Source organism: Dioscorea cayenensis, unplaced genomic scaffold, assembly GCF_009730915.1.
Source record: "Dioscorea cayenensis subsp. rotundata cultivar TDr96_F1 unplaced genomic scaffold, TDr96_F1_v2_PseudoChromosome.rev07_lg8_w22 25.fasta BLBR01000168.1, whole genome shotgun sequence".
Classification (NCBI taxonomy): Eukaryota; Viridiplantae; Streptophyta; class Magnoliopsida; order Dioscoreales; family Dioscoreaceae; genus Dioscorea; species Dioscorea cayenensis.
Genome location: NW_024086559.1, coordinates 1 through 22378, shown reverse-complemented (window position 1 = coordinate 22378; position 22378 = coordinate 1). Strand labels below are relative to the sequence as shown.

The following is a 22378-nucleotide window of genomic DNA, read 5'->3' as shown; positions in this document are numbered from 1 at the left end:
AAGCAGGATGGGCTTCTGGCCAATAAGCTTTTGATAAAGGTTGAAACAAAGGAGATAATTTTTGACGCTCTTTCTGGAGGCATTAGTAACAAGAATAAGATCGTCAGCAAACATTAAATGATTAAAATTTCTAGGAAGGTTATTATTGAAACTAGGGACCGTATTTAAAGAAAGGGCTTTGTTTAGAATAGCAGTAAGAGTTTGGAAAGCCAAGAGAAAAAGTAAAGGAGAGAGGATCTCCTTGATGAACACCTCTGCTACTAGAAATCTAGGAAGAATGTTTACCATTAAGAATAAAGGAAAAAGAAGCGGAGGAAAGAGAATTTTGCATTCAGTTAATCCACAACTCAGGGAAAAACATCCTTCGGATGGTGGTAAGAATAGCTAACCATTCTAAAGTGTCAAAGGGTTTTTCCACATCAATTTTTAAGATCATCGTAGGATGGGAAGAGGAATCAATTTCTAAACTGTGGGCAATTTCCTGATTATGTTGTTAGAAGCACCCCGCCCAAGAATGAACCCATTTTATTCAAGACCCATTAGCTTAGGAATCACAGTTCTTAAACGATAAGCAAAAATATTTGCAATAACTTTATAACAGAGATTACAAAGAGAAATCGACCTAAAATCCTAAATAAGAATAGGATTATCCGTCTTGGGGTTCAAAGCCATGAAAGTTTTCCCCAAGAAGGAGGGATCTAGATGGTATTTGAAAAAAATGAGAAATGGCGTTGAAAAAATGATCACCAGTGATATTCTAATAAAACACATAAAATTCCACATTTAGACCGATTAGGACTAGGACTCTTACCCCGTGGCAAAGAAGGATGGGTTCGATGGACCACTCGCTTTGAGATGGGTTTAATCATATCCACTTTATCTTTTTCACTCAAAACAAGGTAATCATCCTACATCATATTAAAAAGAGACTCAAGATTTAAATCAGAAGTAGTCCAAGATTTTCATAGAAAGGAACGAAATAGTTTTCAATATTAGCTTGCTCAGAAAAGATGTTACCCAAATTATTTTTGATGGCTTTAACATAATTCCTGTGGCGCATGATTTTAACTGTAGTGTGAAAATAATTGGAATTTTCATCACCTTTACTTAGCCATTGATTTTTGTCTCTTTTTGGACCAAGTAAATCATTTTCATATTGCATGTCACCAATAGAGCTAAAGGAGTTAAAAGTACAGTTATTGGATTTGGTGGATAAAAGGTTCGTACGCCTGATTGTGTTACCCTGGGGTGTGCCAGTTCTCTTTATGAAGAAAAAGGATGGTTCCTTCAGATTGTGTATAGATTACAGACAATTAAACAAAGTGACCATCAAGAACAAGTATCCTTTACCCAGAATAGATGATTTGTTTGATCAATTGCGTGGGGCAAGAATGTTTTCAAAGATTAACCTTCTGTCGAGTTACCATCAGTTGAAGATCAAGAAGAGTAATATGCCAAAGACAGCGTTCCGTATGCAGTACAGGCATTATGAATTTCTGGTCATGTTGTTCGGTTTGACTAATGCCCCAACTTTTTTTATGGACCTAATTAATGGAGTCTTTAGACCATATCTCGACAAGTTTGTGATTGTCTTCATCAATGTTATTTTGATCTACTTAGCAACTGAAGAAGAGCATGCGCAACATTTGTGTATAGTATTGCAGATCCTTTAAGAAGAAATATTGTATGCTAAATTCTAGAAGTGTGAGTTTTGGTTGTAGGAAGTGATCTTTCTTGGTCATGTGATATTTGGAGAAGGAATTTGTGTGGACCAAAAGAAAGTTGAAGCAATCATTGATTGGGAACAACCAAAGAGTGTATTTGAAGTTTGAAGTTTCCTTAGTTTGGTAGGTTATTATCGGCGTTTTGTTGAGGGGTTTCCTAGATTGTTGCACCCTTGTCACAATTGACTCGAAAGGAGATAAAGTTTGATTGGAATGAAAAATATGAGAATAGTTTTCAAGAGTTGAAGAACTGCCTAACTTCAGCACCAGTGCTCACTCTTCCTACCAGTGGTAAGGAATTTGTAGTGTTCATTGATGCTTCACGACAGGGCCTTGGATGTGTATTGATGCAAGATGGGAGGGTGTTAGCTTATGCTTCTCAGCAGTTAAAGAAACACGAGTTGAATTACCCTACCTATGATTTGGAGTTAGCAGTAGTGGTTTCTTTCCTAAAGATCTGGCGACATTATCTCTATGGAGAGAGATGTTTAATTTATACTGATCATAAGAGCTTGAAGTACTTTTTACTCAGAAGGGGCTAAATTTGAGGCAGTGTAGATGGCTAGAGTTAATCAAGGATTATGATCTAGTGATTGACTACCATCCAGGGAAGGCTAATGTGGTAGCTGATGCTCTAATCAAGAAGACTTCAACTTGTCTAGCTTCTGCTACAACATCTTATAGGTCTCAACTTGTAATTCTTCAAGACATGGATGTTAGACTAAAGATTGAGCCAAAGAGAGTTCTGTTGGCAACTTTTGTCATAAGGCCATTATTACTTGAGTAAATTCAAGAATCTCATAGATCAGATAAAGAGTTAATGAAAGAAGTACAAAGGTTGGAACAAGGTGAACCTAGCGATTTTGGGCTTCGCAATGATGGCATTCTTGTATTCCAAAGGATGTAGGACTCATAAGTGCTATTCTAGAAAAAGCTCACTCCTCAGCCTACACAGCACATCCAGGCAGCACTAAGATGTACCGTATGATCATGGAAAATTATTGGTGGTCGGCAATAAAATGCGAGATCCCAGAGTTTGTAGCAAGATGCTTCGTTTGTCAGCAAGTAAAAAGAGAGTATCATCAACTAGTGGGACTATTGCAAACTTTACCTATCCTAAAATGGAAATAGGAGCGTATAACTATGGATTTTGTGGTTGGGTTATCGTGTACTTTGCAGGGGCATGATGCTATGCGGGTAATTGTGGACCATTTGATGAAATCAGCCCATTTTTTACCTATTCATACTAAATATTCTTTGGAAAGGTTAGCGAGCTATTTATAGGCAAAGTTGTGAAACTCCATGGGGTATCTGTTTTAATTATGTCAGATCATAACCCGAGATTTACCTCTTAGTTTTGGCCGAAGTTTCATCAAGCCCTAGGAACAACTTTGAGATTCAGTACTGCATACCATCCTCAGACAGAAGAGCAATCAGAGCGTACGATCCTGACACTCAAGGATATGTTGAAGGCTTGTGTTTTTGATTTCCAGGGAAGTTGGGACAAGCATCTACCTCTTGTGGTATTTGCTTAGAATAATAGTTTTCACCAAGTATTAGTATGGCTCCTTACGAAGCTTTGTATGGGCATAAGTGTTGAACACCTCTCTGTTGGAGTGAAGTCGGTGAAAGAAAGCTGCAAAGTGTGGAATTGATTGAAGTAGCTATAGAAAAAGTGAAGGTAATTCAGGATAGGTTGAGAGTGGCCTAGGATCTACAAAAGAGCTATGTTGACAACAGGAGAAGAGATTTAGAGTTCCAAGTGGATGATAGAGTTTTCTTGAAGATATACCCTTGGAAAGGTGTAATACAATTTTGTAGCAGGGGAAAGCTAAATCCTCGCTATATTGGGCGGTTCCTAATACTTGAAAGAATTGGGCCAATGGCTTATAGACTAGAATTGCCACCAGAGTTAGAGAAGATCCATAATGTTTTCCACATCTCATTATTGAAGAAGTATGTGATAGATCCATCACACACTTGAGACACCCCAAGTGGAACTTCGAGAAGAATTGACGTTTGAAGTGAGACCTGTCCGTATCCTTGATCGGCTAGAAAAAGTGCATCGGGGAAAGGTGGTGCCAGTTGTAAAAGTCCTTCAGAAAAGTGATCGGATTGAGGAGTTGACTTGGGAACTTGAATGGTTCATGGGAAAGAAATATCCTCATTTATTCAGTGAGTCTGGTAAGTAGAAATTTTGAGGACAAAATTTCTCTAAGGAGGGTAGAGTGTTGTACCCTGTCCTAATTTTTGACCTCGGGCCTTTTTAGATTCTTGTGCATCATTAGGGGTAAAATGGTCATTTAGCACTAGTGGCATCTTTTCATGTTTGCATAGTAGTTTTTGTGTGAATACTAGCCAAAAACCAGGGGAAATTCAGTCTTATTGAACTTTTTCTTTTTATTTTCTATTAGAAGTGCATTTTGGTCATTTCCCTATTTCTTCTTAAGGAAAAAAAATGAAAGGATAAAAGCAACGTGGCTGGCTCTCTTTCTTTCATTTCTTTGTTTCTTCTTTTGTTTTCATGATTTCCTTCATTAGTCCGAGCACTAACTTTGAAAAAAAAAATTTCTCCGGCGAGCTTTTCTGGTGAATGAAAGATTCTACACTCTTTCTCTCATCCTCTTAAGCTTGGTAAGCCTTTGATCCAAGGTTTTTATTTTGTATTTTTCTCGTATTTCATCATTTTCAAAAATCTTGGAAAACATGGAAATACCCCATGGATTGGGTTGTTTTTAGGCTGAAATCAAAACCAGTGTCATTGTTATTAATTTGTGTGAATGTTTGTAAAGAAATTTATTGATTTCGTGATGTAAATCGGGAAGAAACCATTGTTTAAGGGCCGGTTCATTGTAGCAATTTCTTAGCTACTATAACAATACCGAGTTTACAGTAGCACCAAAACGTTTTGACATTTTCTTGTATTTCTTTGGTCCAAATTGAAGCCCTTCTTACTTGGAATTCATTGGAACTAGGTTTACTCTAGTTTGAGATTGTTTGGGTCCAAAATGACCCATTTTCCCCTAAAATGCTAGAGTTGCATGTTCGACATGTAACATTACATTGTCATGCATTTTAGTTTCCATTCTTGTGTTCATTGGTTCTTGGATTCCCTGCTTGATTCTAGGTGGTGAAAGATACTCCAAGGGGAAGGAAATCACCGATTTGTGAGTGCATCTCGAGGCAAGACATCTGGCTCTGTGAGTGGTCCAACTCATAATTACATAGATTTATTAAGAGTATTATAGTATTTCATTATATGTTATTAACATAAATTTGATGATAAATCATATTCCATTGATATATGTATATTTTGAGCATGAATTTCTTTCAAATGGTTGAACCTAGTATACTTATACTTATTTGTCTTGAAAAAAGCATGTTTACATGTATATGTATTTACATGCAAATGGGATATGGTTTGATGTGCATTTTCGTATTCAAACATTGTATAGTGGATTCCTTGAGTTGGAATTGGAAAGAATTACATTGTAGCCTTTGGTTTTGATGGTGACTATAGACTTTAGTCCGATATTACAGTGGGGGTCCTATGATCTGGCCTGATGGGAGGTGGCGTGGTTAACCCTGAATTTACCTTGGTCAAGATGTGCGTGGAGCCATTGATAGGGGTTTCTTATATGTGAGAAACCCGGGGTCACCACATGGGGATCTCAGTGGCCAACACTAAGAAAAGCATTATTTTGAATTTTAAAAGTTTTATAATACCTTGGTGGTCCCATAGCTAGTCATGGCCATGATAAGCATGGGACTTGTTTGAGGCTAGCCTATATTTTGAGCTGTGCTCAATGTGTTTAAAAATGTTACTTACTTGTACTATTTATAAATCATTATGTTAACTATTTATCTGTTGAATATGTGGAGCTAACTTTTTATATTATTGTTGTGGTAATTACTATTTGAAATGCTTTACTAGTTTGTTATATCTATTGTGTCACCACTCACTGGGTAAAATATGTTACTCATCACTCTCCTTTGTTATTTCTTAGACTGTGATGTTGGACAGGGTTATGCTTGGCAGGCACTAGACTGACCTACTTTTTCTCCTTGTCTAGGTTAGTTTGCAATGTGCATATAAACTTATGGATCCACTAGACTTGACTTTTGTGTAATGTTCCTATATTTGTACTTTCTGGTAATATGTGGAACCCTGGCTGGCTATGTCGTGGATTTTCTCCTAGTTTAGTAACTGTGATAGCACGTGTGGTTTGAGCCTTACAGTAACTAGGAGATATGACACTGTAAGGGTCCACTCCTTGTTGTCATGGCTATTGCACGTGTGGTTTGGGCCCGGCTAGGGTCGGGGCATGACACCCGCCTTGTCTTCAAGGCGAAATTTCGGGAAATCCCCGCATGACTCATCATCGGATACCCACACGACCTTGGCAACCAAGTGGTTCTCCCATTGAACCAGGTATTGGTGAACCGGCTTACCACAAATGAAAATAATGTGTGAATGTAGGGTGGCCACATTTCTAAAGACTGGTTGATTATTTTAAAATGTTGCCAGCAATGGAAGGTGTTGGATGGAGGAGTCACTTCAGCTTAGACACATGAAATACGCCATGTAATTAAGCAATCTTTGGTAACACCAAGTGGTATGCCACATTGCCAATTTTCTCCAAAATTTTAAAGTGCCAAGAAAACCTCTAAGAAAGCTTGTGAGATGGTTGATGAGTCAAGGATCACTATTGGTATGGCTGGAGCTTCAAGAATACTAGTAATTAACCTAAAAAGTAATATCGGTTTGCTTGGTATTAGCTTGATTTCTCATACGATGTTGTTTTTGGAGGAGATTCTTCTTGAGACAGGAGAGAGCTTCCATGCGATCTAAGAGGAGATATGAACAGATTTAATTGAAGCTCACATAATCTAGTAAGGAACATTTGAATTGAAGAATGCTACTTAGCCCATGGGAGAAGGTGATACCATTACTAGGGACGATCTCCTATAAAACACCTTAAATAATCTTCAAGATAATGGTGTAGAATCTCAGTCTATAAATCTGAATGGGATGGTATGTGTTACTTATAGAAAGCTGAGACCCCTGCAATCAGAACAGTTCCCTGCAGAATTGACTCATGAACAGAGGGTTACAGTTAGATACCAATGTGGTTGGTATCCTATGCAATTTGATGATGTCTCGAATAAATACCTTAGCTACTTGCACTATAGTAAAGTGCGTAGATAGGGTTGAGAAATGTACCTGCTTTGACAAGCGATCAACGACTATCAGGATGAAGGTCTTCCTCAAAGAAACTAGAAGATGTGTAATGAAATCAAGTGGCACCGAGTCCTAGATCTTACCGGGAATAGGGAAAGGCCATAAGAGGCCATGTGGAGCTTTGTTAAAGGGTTTTATAGTTGGCAGACCTTGCAGGTTTTGACAAACTCATGAAAAGCTTGCTTGAGGTTAGGCTAAAAGAAGGTGCTAGCGATTCGATGGTAAGTATGTCATTTTCTGGCATGCTCTCCTATGGAGCGTTTTGGAATTCTGAAATGAGTAGCTGTTATGGTGGTGGAATTCATGGGCAAGACCACCCTTCCATTATAAAGGACCACATTCTCACAGACTGAATGATCTAGATGCTCGTCTAGGTCACTTTTAATGGAGTTTCGCAAGGCTGTAACACTAGGATCATCCTGATAAGCTCACTATAGAGCTTGCCACAAAGCTGTGAGGGTTTGTGTGACAGCCAAAACGGCCAGCTGAGGCACTGATAAACGTCTAAATGTACGTATTTTGTATGTACCAATGCGCATGTTTATTGTATTTTATTGAGAACTCGATGCCTTTTTTATGGTTTAATCAGTTTATTTCATGTTTCAGGCACAAAGGAGGCCTAGGTGAGCTCAACAATGGAATGTAAGAAGAAATCGACATCCAAAACGTCATTTTTGGACCCCGGGCACTGTACATGCAATGTAGCATCCCGGAACATGAAAATTCCAGAAAAAGTCTAAGTCTGGATTTCCTTACAGGCAGTATTATGACCATCCTCGCGGGCAGTATTGTGAGCGTGAGGCCACCCGTAGGAAAGCCCGAGTTCATCCCTTTATAAGCATTGTTAGGGTTTCTTTTGAGGGGAGGAAGCCTACTTCTTGGAGCTCACCACCACCACACCAAATCGGAGCTAGAAGTAAGGTTTTGAGGGCATTTTCATGGAGGATTCGATGAGGAGAGCGTGATTTTGGGTGAGATATACTCCTAGGGCTTGTGTAGAGGAGGTTGAAGACAAGGGAAGCCACCTCTTGTGTGGCGTCTTTGGAAGCTTCTCCGGCCTTCATTCTTTGAGGGAGTGTTTCTTATGTTTTTTTTGGTTGTTTGCATGGATTTCTTGTTGTATTTGATGACTATGAACAACTAAACCCGAAGGTCACTGTATGTAGGTGAACCTTGGGGGTGAACTTGTGCTTGTATGGATGCTTGGTTCTTTCTATTGTATTTTGGCTTGTTTGTGATCCTTGCTTGGTGTATTTGAATGCTTTGGTATGCATGAGAACTCAGTATATCAATTCTTAGGTAATGCTAGGTTGCATGATCATTGCCCTAGTGTTAGACTCACCAAGTTTGGAAGGGAAACACATATAAATACGCCGTGACCATCGGGTATTTATACCCCTCCAATTCTAGGGTTAAGTATTAGCATGTATTCTAACCTTAACTTGAGAAAACCACCTTTGCCATTGCAATCATAGGAGGATTTGGGTGGAAGAGATTCTGTATCCAATACTCGTACCGGATTAGGGGTCAATTGCCGTGACCATCGGGTTGACCTAATCTAGGGTTTTCTCGGTCCAACTAGCCAATTACATGTTAGTTCTGGCATCTTGCATACTTTAGTAGCCCCTGAGAGGATCCTCATCTGCGACCGCTTTCTTTCCTTGATTATCCCCCGTATCTTGCCTTCATTGTTAGCATTTTATTTGCATTTTACTTGTTTATTTGTTTTATCACTATCACATTCAAACTTGGAGGTTAAACAACATAGCGAAGAGGAAGTAAGAGTAGCTTCGGGCCCTTGGGAATACGACCCCCTCGTGCTCGCAGCGAGGGGTATTACTTGGCGATCCCTGCACACTTTGCGGGGAAGCGATCAAGTTTTTTTGGCGCTGCTACGGGGACCCATCTTATGACACGAGCGAGTCAAGTAAATTTAGTTGAGCCCAACGACAAGATTGAACGAGCTTTGCATCAATTATGGCTGAGCCAAGGAGAACTTTATCCGATTTTGAGAGGCCACAATTTACTGGGGAGGAATTTAGTGTGCAAGCACCTACTGTTCCGGCCAATAATTTTGAGATCAAGGCAAGCACGATAGGAATGGTTCAAAACTCAGTACAGTTTGATGGGTTAGCTGATGAGGACCCACATGCTCATCTTTCTCGCTTCCTTCAAATTTGCTCAACCTTTAAGATCAACTCTGTATCTGATGATGCCATTAGGTTGAGATTATTTCCATTCAGTCTGAGAGGAGCGGCATACAAATGGCTCACTTCTTTAGCTCCTGGTTCTATCACCACATGGAAGGACTTGGTGGAGAAGTTCCTTGCTAGATATTTCCCACCAAGCAAGGCAGCGAGACTGAGACAGGAGATTTCATCCTTCATGCAAGGGGACACCGAGACATTGTTTGAGGCACATGAACGGTTTAAGGATCTTCTACGCATGTGCCCTCATCATGGATTCCCTGCATGGATGAGAGTGCAGATGCTTTGTAATGGGGTGAATTATGCTACAAGGCAGCTCATCGATGCAGTAGCTGGTTGTTCTTTGAGCAACAAACTCCCTGAAGAAGCTGAGACATTAATCGAGAACATGGCTAGCAACGAATGTCATTGGAGCACTAGACAAAAGGCACCAAGAGCAGCAAGGTTGTACGAGGTGAATGACACTACTGCTTTGGCTGCAAAAGTGGATACTTTGACCAAGAGTGTCATGGATAACAATGCATTGGCCACAAAGATTGAAGCTTTGACACAGAAATTTGATCAGTTCATGTTGGGTTCTAGCTCAAGTCCTAAGGCAGTAATGTCATGTGAAACATGTGGTGTTGGGTATGCAACAACCCAATGCCCCATTCTTGTTGCTTCCCTTGCACCGACTGAGTCAGTAGAGTATGTCAGTAGAGGACCAAGGGGTTCGGGAAATGCTTTTGGCAACACTTACAACCTGGGGTGGAAGAACCATCCAAATTTCTCTTGGAACCAAGGGCAGTTACAACAAAGACCACCACCACCTCAAGGTCCTCAGTTTCAGCCCCAACAACCACAAGACAGAAAATATACCACTGAAGATGTGTTAGCAAAGTTCATGATTAATACTGAGGCAAGATTTCAGAATATTAACAATCAGTTAACACAGCATGGGGGACATTTCAGTGAGATAAGCACTGTGTTGAGAAATCTTCAAGCGTCTGTGCAATCTCTTGAGAACCAAGTGGGACAACTTGCTAGAGCACAATCAGAACGACCCTTAGGTAGCTTACCAAGCAACACTGAAAGCAACCTGAGGGAGCATTTGAAGGCTGTTATACTAAGAAGTGGGAAACAGTTGGAGGCAAGGGCCAAGGAGAGCCCAAGTGCCTCCAATGATGGGGTAGCCGTTCGGGAAGACCCTAGTTCAGGTGAGAATGCGAGTGAAAAGAGTGAGAAGAAGCCTGATGAAGATGTTCCTAAGTCTCCGATCCGAGGGGGGCATGAGTATAAACCTGTAGTGCCATAGCCCTCCAGGTTCAAGCAAGACAAGGAAGAAGCCCAATTCAAAAAGTTCTTTGACATTTTCAAGCAACTTCACATTAACATCCCCCTAGTCGAGGCTCTTTCACAGATACCCAAGTATGCTAAATTCTTGAAGGATCTCCTCACCAACAAGAGGAAGCTAGAAGACTTGGAGACCCGTGACTCGTCGAGGGAATTGTTCACTGTGATCTAGAAGATGCTTCCTAAGAAACTCACCGATCCCGGCAGCTTCATCATCCCCATGTGATTGGGGAAGGAATGAAAGAAAAATGCTTTTAGCCGATTCGGGGCCAGACATAAATGTGATGCCATATAACTTTTTCTTGAAGTTAGGGTTAGAAGATTTGAGGCCCACGCGGATGACCCTGCATCTTGCAGATTGCTCAGTGAGAAGACCTTGAGGAGTGGTTGAGGATGTTCTAGTTCAAGTTGACAAACTTATCATTCCAGTAGACTTTGTGATTTTAGATGTGGACGATGATGTTGAAGTCCCTTTGATTCTCTGTCGCCCATTCCTTAACACTTCTGGTACTTTGATTAATGTCAAGGGAGGCAAGATGACCTTGAGAGTTGGAGATGAACAAGTGGTCTTCACCCTCCCCGAAGCAATGAAAAACACACTTGATCATGATGATACTTTATACTTTACTGATAATACTAATTTAATCATTTTTTGGCTCTAAATCCCTTGGACGAGTACTTGGAGGGGTTCGAGATCAATGAGGTTGAGGCCAAGGTCCCCTCTCCTCCACCAACTCACAAAGTAGCCCAAATGGAGGCTAGCCCACCACCTCATGGACAGAAAAAGAAAACGTTGAAGAAAGTGTGGAGAAAAGCGAATAAAAGATTGAAAAGAAGTGTGTTTATCTCCACAACTTCGAGAGCCAAGGCAAGTTCCAAATTTTTTCATGTCTCTCAATGAACTTTCCGGGTAACAACACTTTGCCAAAGAATGGAGATAAATCTCCACCATATGTCCCACCATGATCATGAGGTAAAACACATCAAGCTAACGATGTTAAACAAGGGCTTCTTGGGAGGCAACCCAAGCTTTTAAACTCTTTACCTTCTCTTTTCGTATTATTTGAGTGTTTGTGGTTTGTGTTCTTTAGTTTTGTGCATGTTTTGTAGCCTTGTTCATCGTCTTTCTTATGTTTTTCATCCATGTCGTTGAGAATGCCTTGAGTGATTTGATGATTAGACTCCATGAAATTAAATTCTTGAGTGTTTATGTGCTTAATTTGGCTTTGTTTTAATTGTTTTTTTAGGTTTGGAGGAGGCTAAGTTGATGTAAATCTGGAAATCACCCGTTTTATGACCGTGAGAGAGGCCGTGAGCCATCTAGAGGGCTCTCACGGGTGCCCTTGCGCCCGCAAGGACACCCGTGAGGCATCCAGAGAGCTCTCACGGGTGCCCTTGCACCCGCAAAGGCACCCGTGAGCAATCCCAAGGGCCCTTGCGGTTGCCCTTGCCGCCGCAAGGGCACCCACAAGGACACCCGAGTGAGGGTTTAAATCAGCCCCTCACTCATCTTTTTTCTTCTAACTCACACACTCATCTTCTTTCTCTCATAACTTTCTCATTTCTCCACCAAATCCACTCATTTCTTTTGCTCTAGATCATTCTCCTCCTCCTCTAATCTTATTTTGTGAAGGAATTTCAAGGTTTAAACACTCTCTTGGCCATTTTAAGCTTTTGAATCACCCCATTTACTCTAGAGTTAAGGTATGTCTCTCATCTCTCAAATCTTGAGCTTTGATGTTCTTTTTGGGCTGATTCTGTGGGGTTTTTTCTCTCTTTGGATGATGGAACATGTGTGGAATGAAACTACATGATTGTAAATTTGTTGTGCTCCATTTACAAACAAGGTTCTTGCTAATTTTTTTCGGGTTTACTGTAGCACTGGCATTTTTCACTAGTTTTCATTCCATTGAGCTTGTATTTGTTTAAAACTTGGTTAATTGTTCTTCCCTTGGTCTTGTAGGTATGAGGGTGAAGAAAGTGGCCTACAATAAGGCTAGGAGGGACCCTTCTCCCCCTCCCAACGAACCAAAGTTTAAGAATGAAGAGCACAAGACACGTTATGCACTTTTATCGCGGAAGGGGTTTGGAACCATTCGGAGAATAGATTGGGATGTCTTGAAGCTGTTGGGGTTGGATGGTATCATCTTGGAGCTCATCTCCCATAGTGGGTGGGACAAATTATTCTCCATTGAAGAGCCCACCTACAAGGAGTTAACACTAGAAGTTTTGAGCATCACCGAGGTTGCGAAGCATTGTCCATTCACTCACCAACCAAGTTCTATCTCCTTTCATGCATTCAGGAGAAAGCATCGGGTCATGCAAGATCACTTGGGTGTACTCTTGGGACTTTACACTGAAGCATATACACTCACACCCGGATTCAAAGACTTATCACATGATTTTCCGTACCCAGTAACAAGTGAGAAGTATTGGGCTTCCATGGCAACTTGTTGGAAGACACAGAAGGCGTCTCAAATGTCGAACCCCGCACATCGCTACATACATGCTCTACTTACTAGAGGGCCATTGTTCAAGTCACTGCACACTCCAGGCCCTCATCACACTGTTTTTCCCTAGGTCCGGACCCGAGTGTCAATCTCTTCATCACCTGACTGGGGAAGTTTCTTACTCCATTTCCTTGTATTTATTGCCTATCTTTCCCACCTTGTTTTGCTGATTTAGTTACATTGGGGACAATGTACAACTTTCGGTGTGGGGATGGAGTATTTTTACAATTGCATGCTTGAATCACCAATGATAGCTATGATTTCATTGTTAAGGACTTCCTAGCTTGGTAGAATGATAGTTGTGAGTTGTACTCTATCTGTGCTTGAATGTAGATCTATTTCATCTTTTGTGCACCTTTATACATGTTCATGAGCACTTTCACCTTGTACACTCCAACCAACCCATCATTATGATTTTGGCATTAATTTGTTAAATTCTATCTTCAATGCACTTTTGAGCGCTTTTGAGTTCCTTTATTGTTTTCTCTACCTTAAAGTGAACTATTGTAGCAAGTTTTATACTTGGGGACATGAGATACAGTATGTGCATGTGAAAAGAAAAGAAAAAAAAAAGAAAAAAATGAGTCTATGACAATATTCCTTTGCTAGTATAGCATGAATGCATCTATGTAGACTGTATTCGAGTACGTTGGGTGGCTCTTGTGCCTAATCAGCATGTGCATCCTTTAGAAAGATTGTAAAATTTTTTGTGCAGTCTACGTTAGTCGGACTCAAAAAAAGTGTGTATGTTGTATATATGTGTGAAAGAAATAAAGTATCTCTCTTGTTCCCCTGATGCTTGCTACGTAGCCACTTGAAAGTTAGAATTTTACCTAGGAACCAGAGGATTCTTAATTGAGTATTGAGGATGTCTTTAGCGTCTTAATGTCATTTTCATTTTGTGTGGGGTGAATGGGCATCCTAGGGGTAATCCAGGGATGTGAGACAGAACTATTATCACTTCACTATTTCATTGAACAACTCACTTCTTGATTTCTGTCCATTCGTGCTTGTGGAGTCCTTTTACGCTTGAGCTTGAGGTCATGCATTTAGCCATTTATCTTCTTTCCCCTGTTCTTCATGTTTCTTTGCTTGGGGACAAGCAAAGGCTTAGGTGTGGGGATGTTTGATAAACATCTAAATGTACGTATTTTGTACATACCAATGTGCATGTTTATTGTATTTTATTGAGAACTCGATGCCTTTTTTATGGTTTAATCGTTTTATTTCATGTTTTAGGCACAAAGGAGGCCTATGTGAGCTCAACGACGGAATGTAAGAAGAAATCAACATCGAAAACGTCATTTTTGGACCACAGGCACTGTACATGCATTGTAGCAGCCCGGAACATGAAAATTTCAGAAAAAGTCTAAGTCTGGATTTCCTTACAGGCAGTATTATGACCATCCTCATGGGCAGTATTCTGAGCATGAGGCCACCCGCAGGGAAGCCCGAGTTCATCCCTTTATAAGCATTGTTAGGGTTTCTTTTGAGGGGAAAAAGCCTTCTTCTTGGAGCTCACCACCACCACACCAAATCAAAGCTAGAAGTAAGATTTTGAGGGCATTTTCACGGAGGATTCAATGAGGAGAGCGCGATTTTGGGTGAGATCTACTCCTAGGGCTTGTGTAGAGGAGGTTGAAGACAAGGGAAGCCACCTCTTGTTTGGCGTCTTTGGAAGCTTCTCCGGCCTTCATTCTTTGAGGGAGTGTTTCTTATGTTTTGTTTGGTTATTTGCATGGATTTCTTGTTGTATTTGATGACTATAGATAACTAAACCCCAAGGTCACCGGATGTAGGTGAACCTTGGGGGTGAACTTGTGCTTGTATGGATGCTTGGTTCTTTCTATTGTATTTTGGCTTGTTTGTGATCTTTGCTTGGTGTATTTGAATGCTTTGGTATGCATGAGAACTCGGTGTATCAATTCTTAGGTAATGCTAGGTTGCATGATCATTGCCCTAGTGTTAGACTCACCAAGTTTGGAAGGGAAACACATATAAATACGCCGTGACCATCGGGTATTTATGCCCCTCCAATTCTAGGGTTAAGTATTAGCTTGTATTCTAACCTTAACTTGAGAAAACAACCTTTTCCATTGCAATCATAGGAGGATTTGGGCGAAAGAGATTCTGTATCCAATACTCGTACCGGATTAGGGGTCAATTGCCTTGACCATCTGGTTGACCTAATCTAGGGTTTTCTCGGTCCAACTAGCCAATTGCGCCTCAGGCTTGTGTAAATATGACAAGGCATCTACTTGTCGGTTACAGCTAAAATGGCCAGCTTGAGTTGGCTAATAGATGATATTAAAATCAAACTCGAGAAGTTTGGTCAACTACTTTTGTTACTCGGGGGGTTGGATGGTTTGATGCATAAGTGAATGTAAGCTCTGATGGTTGGTGTAGATTACAAATCTTCCCCCAAGAAGATACCACCACCATCACTGTACATTTCGTAGGCATATACAGAAGCGGCTTGGAGATGAGTGTTCAACATCTTACTGAAATATGCTAGTGGGTCTTGTCTTATAACAGTATTGCACCAATGTCGATGGTAGAAGCATCCATCTAAATTTCAAATGGGCTATCAAATTGGGGCAATCACAATATTGAAGTGGTAGTGAGTGTTGTTTTGAGAGCTTTAAACACTGAGGTAGCCTATGAAGTCCAAATAAAAGCATTCTTCTGTAGGAACTCAGTTAAAGATGCAACCAAACGAGCATAATTGGCAACAAAACATCTATAGTAGCCGATCAAACCCAGAAATTCCTTGAATTTTTGCACCGTGGTGGGTATAGGATGACTTTGTACTGCTTGAATTTTGTTTAACTCCACCATGACATCCTCTCCTTATATCTGATGCCCCAAGTAGCTCAGGTTTGTACATTTGAATTCATATTTACTCATCGTTGTGGAAAGTTGGTGATGCTCAAACATCGTCTGAAGATGGACCACATGTTCATCCCAAAAGGAGTTGTAAATAAGGACATCATCAAAAAAACACAGACAAACTTCCACAAGACTGATAGGAAAACAGAGTTCACTAATACCTGAAAAGTTAAAGGGCATTCGACAGCCCAAAGGGCATTACAAGGAACTCGTAATGCCCTTCGTGCATACTAAACATTGTCTTCTCTACATCGGATGGATTAATACGTACCTGATGATAGCCCGAATGTAAATATATCTTTTAGAAGACCTGGGCGCCGACCAATTTATCAAGTAGCTTCTTCATGGTTGGAATAGGGAATCTATCACAAACCGTCACTACATTCAAAGCCCAGTAGTCGACGCAAAATCTCCATATTCCATCCTTCTTCTTAACGAGAATCACCGGGGAAGAGAAAGGGCTGGTACAAGGATGGATGATTACCTCCCATAGCATTTTTATGACTAGTCGCTCAATCTCAGTCTTTTGGAAGTGTGGGTACTATCACGGGTCACAAGTTCCTTGGTGAGGTGGCCAGCTTCAGAGTAATCTGGTGATTGAATTCTTGACCGGTGGCATGTTCGAAGGGATGGCAAATATGTCTTTATAGCTGGTCAATAATGCCTGTAGCTGGTTAACAAAAGTATAAGGCACCCAGGGATTATCATGACATGTCGTATTCCCATTGTGTTGAGATCTTGATAAATAGACAAGTAGAAGTACTGGCTGCCTTGTTCTCTACATGTATCTCATCGCAATGAAGGAGCCACATTGTATAGTTGGTTATGTGGTAACCCATGCAAACGAACGTGTGTCCCATGGTCATCAAATTCCATCCATAAATGCTAGTAGTCAAAGAGAGTTGGCCAACACCGTGCCAACCGATGCACCCTCGATTACTATCGACTTGAAGAGCGGAAGGAGTAGTAAGTCTACTGAGAAAATAGCCTTACCAAGCTGTAAGGGAACCTATATGCATTTTCCGCCACACTGGAGTTAAGCACCATTCTCAACTGTGACATTCATGTGTGGTGTCATGTGTACTGTTAACCCTAGATGAGAGACCAATCTAGACTGGATGAAGTTGTTTGTTAACCCCCGTTAAGGAGAACTAACACCTCTTTGCCATTAATTTTTCCATCCAATTTGATACTTGATGGTACCTGAAACCCTACTAGGGCATGGAAGGATATACTCGACACCTTAATGGTTGGTAATGCATCTGGAGGAGTCTCAACTATGTTGTGTATTGGTACTGGTGGATGAGGTTCTAGGACTTTGACAATGTCCCTTGCGTGTGACCCGCAAGTGTACGGGTTTGTCGAAGTAATAAATTACAAGTGAGTGGGGTATCATATCAACATGGAGTAAGGAATAAAAATACTAAAATTACTTCTTAACCAAGCAAAAATGAATAATGATTGTTTTGATAAAGTGTAATGTAAGCAAAAACAAAAGAAACAAGAACGAGAGGCCCAAGTAAGTGAGAGAAAAGGCAATCGATAGAAGTGGGGTACTCGGACAATGCTCCCCTTAGGACTAATGTTTCAAGTGCAAGACCTACTATTATGCTTCTTAACTAATGGTTAATGAGTCATGGAAATCCTAAAGTACACGGTCCCAAACCTATGATCAACCATGACTAACTCTACACTATGTCCCGGTGAAGAAATCGCCCAGTCTCAACACCTCATACTATACAAAGTTGCATGGAGTTCTAGGGATTCCAAGTGATAAACCCTATTTCTATGTGTAGATCTAACCCTTTGGTCTAGGCGAAAGACCCCAAGTCACAATTAAGCCCAAGATACTAAAGTCACTTCAACACTTCACTATGTTGCTCGCGCAACTAAGCCCCAGCGGAGTTTATCCTTTAGTTATTTACTCTATTATAACCGCAAAGAACTCTAGAAATTGGACACCGGAGGGAAAAAGGGACGCTCTGCTATCTCTCGACTCACCCTCTCAACCCTCTCCAATCTAGCTTTGTCTAACCCTCATGGCGTGTCACCCATCCACTAAGGTTACCAAGATGAACTCTCAATCCTAGGGTCACTCTAAGGGAGAAATCATTCAACAAGCATTCAATATTGAAACTCAATTAAAAACATCAATTAAGGAAGGCACAATAAAAGGTCAAAGAAACATTAACATCCTAGGGTTTACAAAATCCATGTACCCACTATGGGGTTTAGCTCTCCATGGACCAAGATACAATCAATTATGAAATCAAAAGTAAAAACAAGTAATCCATAGGAAAACCCCCTCGGTATTCGTGTCGATAGTCTTGTAGAGTAGCCTATTCTTCTCCAAAGGTCCCCTTGTCCGGCTTAGGGCACTCCTCGCCGTATCGGTGCCGACGAAAGCTCCCCCAATAACTTTCTTCCAAGAGAAACGCGGTGTTGAATCCGTAGGACTACTCCAAAGAATTGCCAAAAACCTATCAAAACACTAGCCGACGGCCTCTCAAAAGATGGAGAAAAGTTGGAGAGAAGGATGAAATATTCCCCTCAAAATCGGGCAGAATCACAGCTTAAATAGGGCTGGAATCGGGCATCCAGATGCCACTGTGGATTTTTCACACGGGCCTGTGGAATTTCCACATGGGCGTGGAAAATTTTCACACACCCGTGTGGATTCTCTGAAACCTCGATCTTCTACGGCCGTGAATAAGAATCGCTACATAGATTTACTATAGTAAACCCGCCATGGGCCTCACAAAACACTCCTAATTCCATGACTTTCGTCGAGGCATCATAAATGGGCACACGCTATGTCAGTAGATCGCAACTCTTCTTCGATCAAAGTCCTCATTGAAACAGAAATCAATGCACGTCGGGATACGCAATGACTACCTCAAAGGGCCTCCCACTCATAGTAATGACTTGACTACGAGGCTCAAGACACATTCACGATTCTTAGAGCCCCACTTGTGTCTTCGCTTGTTCCTTCCAAGATTCCACCAAATAGTGCTGCTCACGATCTACTTTTTGGTTTCTTTTCTTAATACTCAACTTCACAACCTAACACGCAGCAACACAACACACACGATACCTAAAATCGATAAAAGTAACGCCTCATCGTGATGGTGTTAACACTTCGTGATTCTAACACACAAGCACTTATCAGACTTCTCCATGAAATTCTTCCTCATTATCCATAAGCAAGCAAAGGAATTGCGGTGGGTTGCACCAATGTCCCCTAGTGAAAGGAGAATCATAAATAAGCATTACAAGCCCTTTGCTAGTCGAGCAACTATCTTTGCTGGAGTGAGTTTCTTAATGGGAAATGGAAGTCTCACCGCCAAGCTAGATGTCCCTTGGAATGATACCTAGGCTATTACCGATGGGAAGAGGTTTCAGGTTCCGATGATCATAGCCGCATCAAGATTTATCTTCCATAAGCTTGGAAAGACCCATCGCATCTAGTAGAGTCAGTAGCTGCAAGATATTTATCTCACATTGGATATCATCCCGTACTCTGGAAAAAAATAGTTCTATCGACTACTAGAGGATAACCCAACAACTCTCGTTGATAAGCATTCAAACTCCGCCATATATGCTGTCATTGAAGAGTATTATTTGTGATTGAAGAAAAGGGCCTCATGATTGATATACTTGGACTATCTAAGCCAAACCTCTACCTGACGGACTAAAACCTCCCACATCGACAATTGGTCTAATGTGGACAACCAGTGATACCATTGTAGGGTATCATCAGTCATATAAATAACTGGGATATAGACCTTTTGCTCTTTTGTTGTAGCATGATGAATTAAAAAATGCTCAATTTGAAAGATCCATGAAAGCACATTCTCACCTAAGAATAATGGTACCTTCATCTTGGGTAAGCATGCCAGAGTTTAGATTTTGTTGCCTATCGAATGCACTGTATTAATGGCAGAAGGAAGGGCCTTACTCGGAGTCACCAGTGGTGAAGGTAGTAGCGGAGGAGATGCTCCATGCTCCAGTTGGGAAAGCTTGAACATCATATTTGCCATCACATTTGATAAGTGCTTGTGTATTAGTAATACGAAGTATTTTTTTTTCTTACATTGAGTATTACGTTTCTCAGATTTTATTGCTTATTCATGTGTATTTGTGTTTCTTTTGTGCATGTAGGGTTGTGGAGATAATTATATGAAAAAGAAACCAAAGTAGATCATGGATGCACTTTGTTGATGAAATCTTGGAGTGAACAAACGTAAAGACACAAGTTGTGATAAAAAACATGTGAGTGTGTGCCAACCTTCGTTGTGCTCGAGTGAACATGCAAATTAGAGGGGCACAAAGGCAATCACATTAATGTGTTCTGACTTGTGCAACGCTAGCAAGAGTTTTGTCAAATATGATTTTTATTGAAGACGCAACGTAATCTACCGCATGGATGTGTGCCCGTTCATGTGGCCTGGATGAAAAGTGGGGATTCGGGAGTATTTTGTTGAAGTATTGTAGCAGTTTACTATAACAAATCATTGGAGGAAAATTACTGTAGCAATTAGTGTTCACAGACTGCAGAAAATCTGTTTCCTGGAGATTCACACGGGCGTGTGGAAATTCCACACGTCCATGTGGATGCTCGATTCCAGCCCTATTTAAGTCACGATTTGAGCAGTTTTGAGGAATCTTTTCTCCATCTTTTGCCCATCCTTTCACCATCTTTGGAGTACCTCACAGATAGGGTTTGGAGAAGCTTTAGCTAGGTTTTTAGGGTGGTTCTATGACCTTCAACACCACGTTCCTTCGAAAGATAGTTATTGGGGTAGCTTTCGTCAGCATCGATTTGGCGAGGTGTGTCCTAGGCTTGACGAGGGAACCCTTGGAGAAGACGCAGCTACTCCACAACACCATCAACATGGACACCAAAGGGGTTTTACTTATGGATTGTATGTTTTTACTTTCAATTTCATTATTGATTGTATCTTACTAAATGGAGAGCTAAACCCCTAGTGGGTGCTTGGACTTGTAAACCCTAGGATGATTTTGTTTCATTGACCTTTTATTATGCTTTCCTTAATTGATGCTTTAATTGAGTTCCAATCTTGAATGCTTATTGAGTTGATTTTCCTTTAGAGTGATACTAGGGTTGAGAATCCCTTGGCAATCTTTGTGGATGAGTGACACACCATGAGGGTTAGACAATGCTAGATTGGAGAGGGTTGAGAGGGTGAGTTGAGAGGTAGCGGAACATCCCCTTTTCCCTTCGGTGTGATTTATCCTACCTCCGCATTCCAAGATTACTTTGCGGTCACAATAGAGTGAAGTGCTAAGAGACGAACTCCGCTGGGGCTTAGTAGTGCAAGCAACAAAGTGAAGTGTTGAAGTAATCCTTAGTATCTGGGGCTTAATTGTGACTAGGGGTCTTTCTCATGGACCAAAGGGTTATATCTATATTAGAGAATAGGGTTTATCACTTGGAGTCCCTAGAGCTTTAAGCAACCTTACATAGTGTGAGGTGTTGAGACTGAGCGATTTCTCCGCCAAGGCATAGTGTAGGGTTAGTCATGGTTGACCTTAGGTTTGGGACCATGTGTTTAAGGATTTCCATGACTCATTAAACATCAGTTAGGAGACATAATGATTGGTCTTGCACTTGAAGCAATAGTCCTAGGGTGAGCAATGTCCGGGTGCCCACTTTCTGTTGATTGCCTCTCCTATCATTTATTTGCGCCTCCTTCTTCTTTTTCTTATTTTTGTTTGTGTTTACTTTGTTCACACCATTATCGATTCATCTTCTTCATAGTTAAATAGTAATTCTTGTGTTTCTAATCACTATTCTCTGTGGATACGGCTACCCACTCACCAGGGTAATTATTGATTCGATGGCCCGTGCACTTGCAGTACACGCACGCAAAGGGTGTGTCAACATTTTGTTGGGTGGCTAGAGACTTCTAGATGGTATAAAAAAGCTTAGTATACTGTTGCATCAAGCCACACAAGTCATCAATCTTGGAGAGTAGTGACTCATGATGTTCTGTGATGAGGATGATCTGTGCCTCCATCGCCCGTGAGTACATCATGATGCCTTCCATTATGCAATCAGAGTGATGACATGAGGCTCAATGAAAGCACCAAAATGTAGCAATCTTGGTGGTGGCTACTGTTTTGGGAAGGTAACTTGGGAAATAGAGAAGATAAAAGGGGGTAGGAAAAGGGAGACAAATAGGAGAGAAGGACAAGAAGAAGAGATAAAAGAGGAGGAGAGAAAGATGATTAAGGATTAGCTGTACTTTCTCATCCATTTCATAGTATTTAATATTTCCAAAAGATAACAAATAATGAGTACCTTGCTCTCCATGACACATGCAACCATTGGTTAAGGTTCAATACAAACATTACATCCGCACTAATTTTAAGATCCTTTAATAATTAATGCTAATAAAGAGCCATCATTCCATAATGAAGTCCGTTTACCTTATACCACTTGTCAACTTG

At 40.8% G+C, this 22378-nt stretch overlaps 1 protein-coding gene and 1 non-coding gene across 2 annotated transcripts; one reads left to right on the top strand and one right to left on the bottom strand.

The window, feature by feature from the left end:
- The first annotated feature begins 8943 nt into the window (after positions 1 to 8943).
- On the top strand, positions 8944 to 10467 carry LOC120253697. The gene has a single exon (XM_039261971.1). It carries the CDS (start codon positions 8944 to 8946, stop codon positions 10465 to 10467), a length of 1524 nt encoding a protein of 507 aa, XP_039117905.1.
- LOC120253702 lies at positions 9325 to 9431 on the bottom strand. The gene has a single exon (XR_005534375.1). It is a non-coding gene; the product is annotated as a small nucleolar RNA R71 (small nucleolar RNA).
- Positions 10468 to 22378: the final 11911 nt, after the last annotated feature.

Bases quoted from the DNA above. Each gene is read 5' to 3' on its own strand.
- LOC120253697 (XM_039261971.1), top strand. From the start codon at position 8,944: ATGGCTGAGCCAAGGAGAACTTTATCCGATTTTGAGAGGCCACAATTT.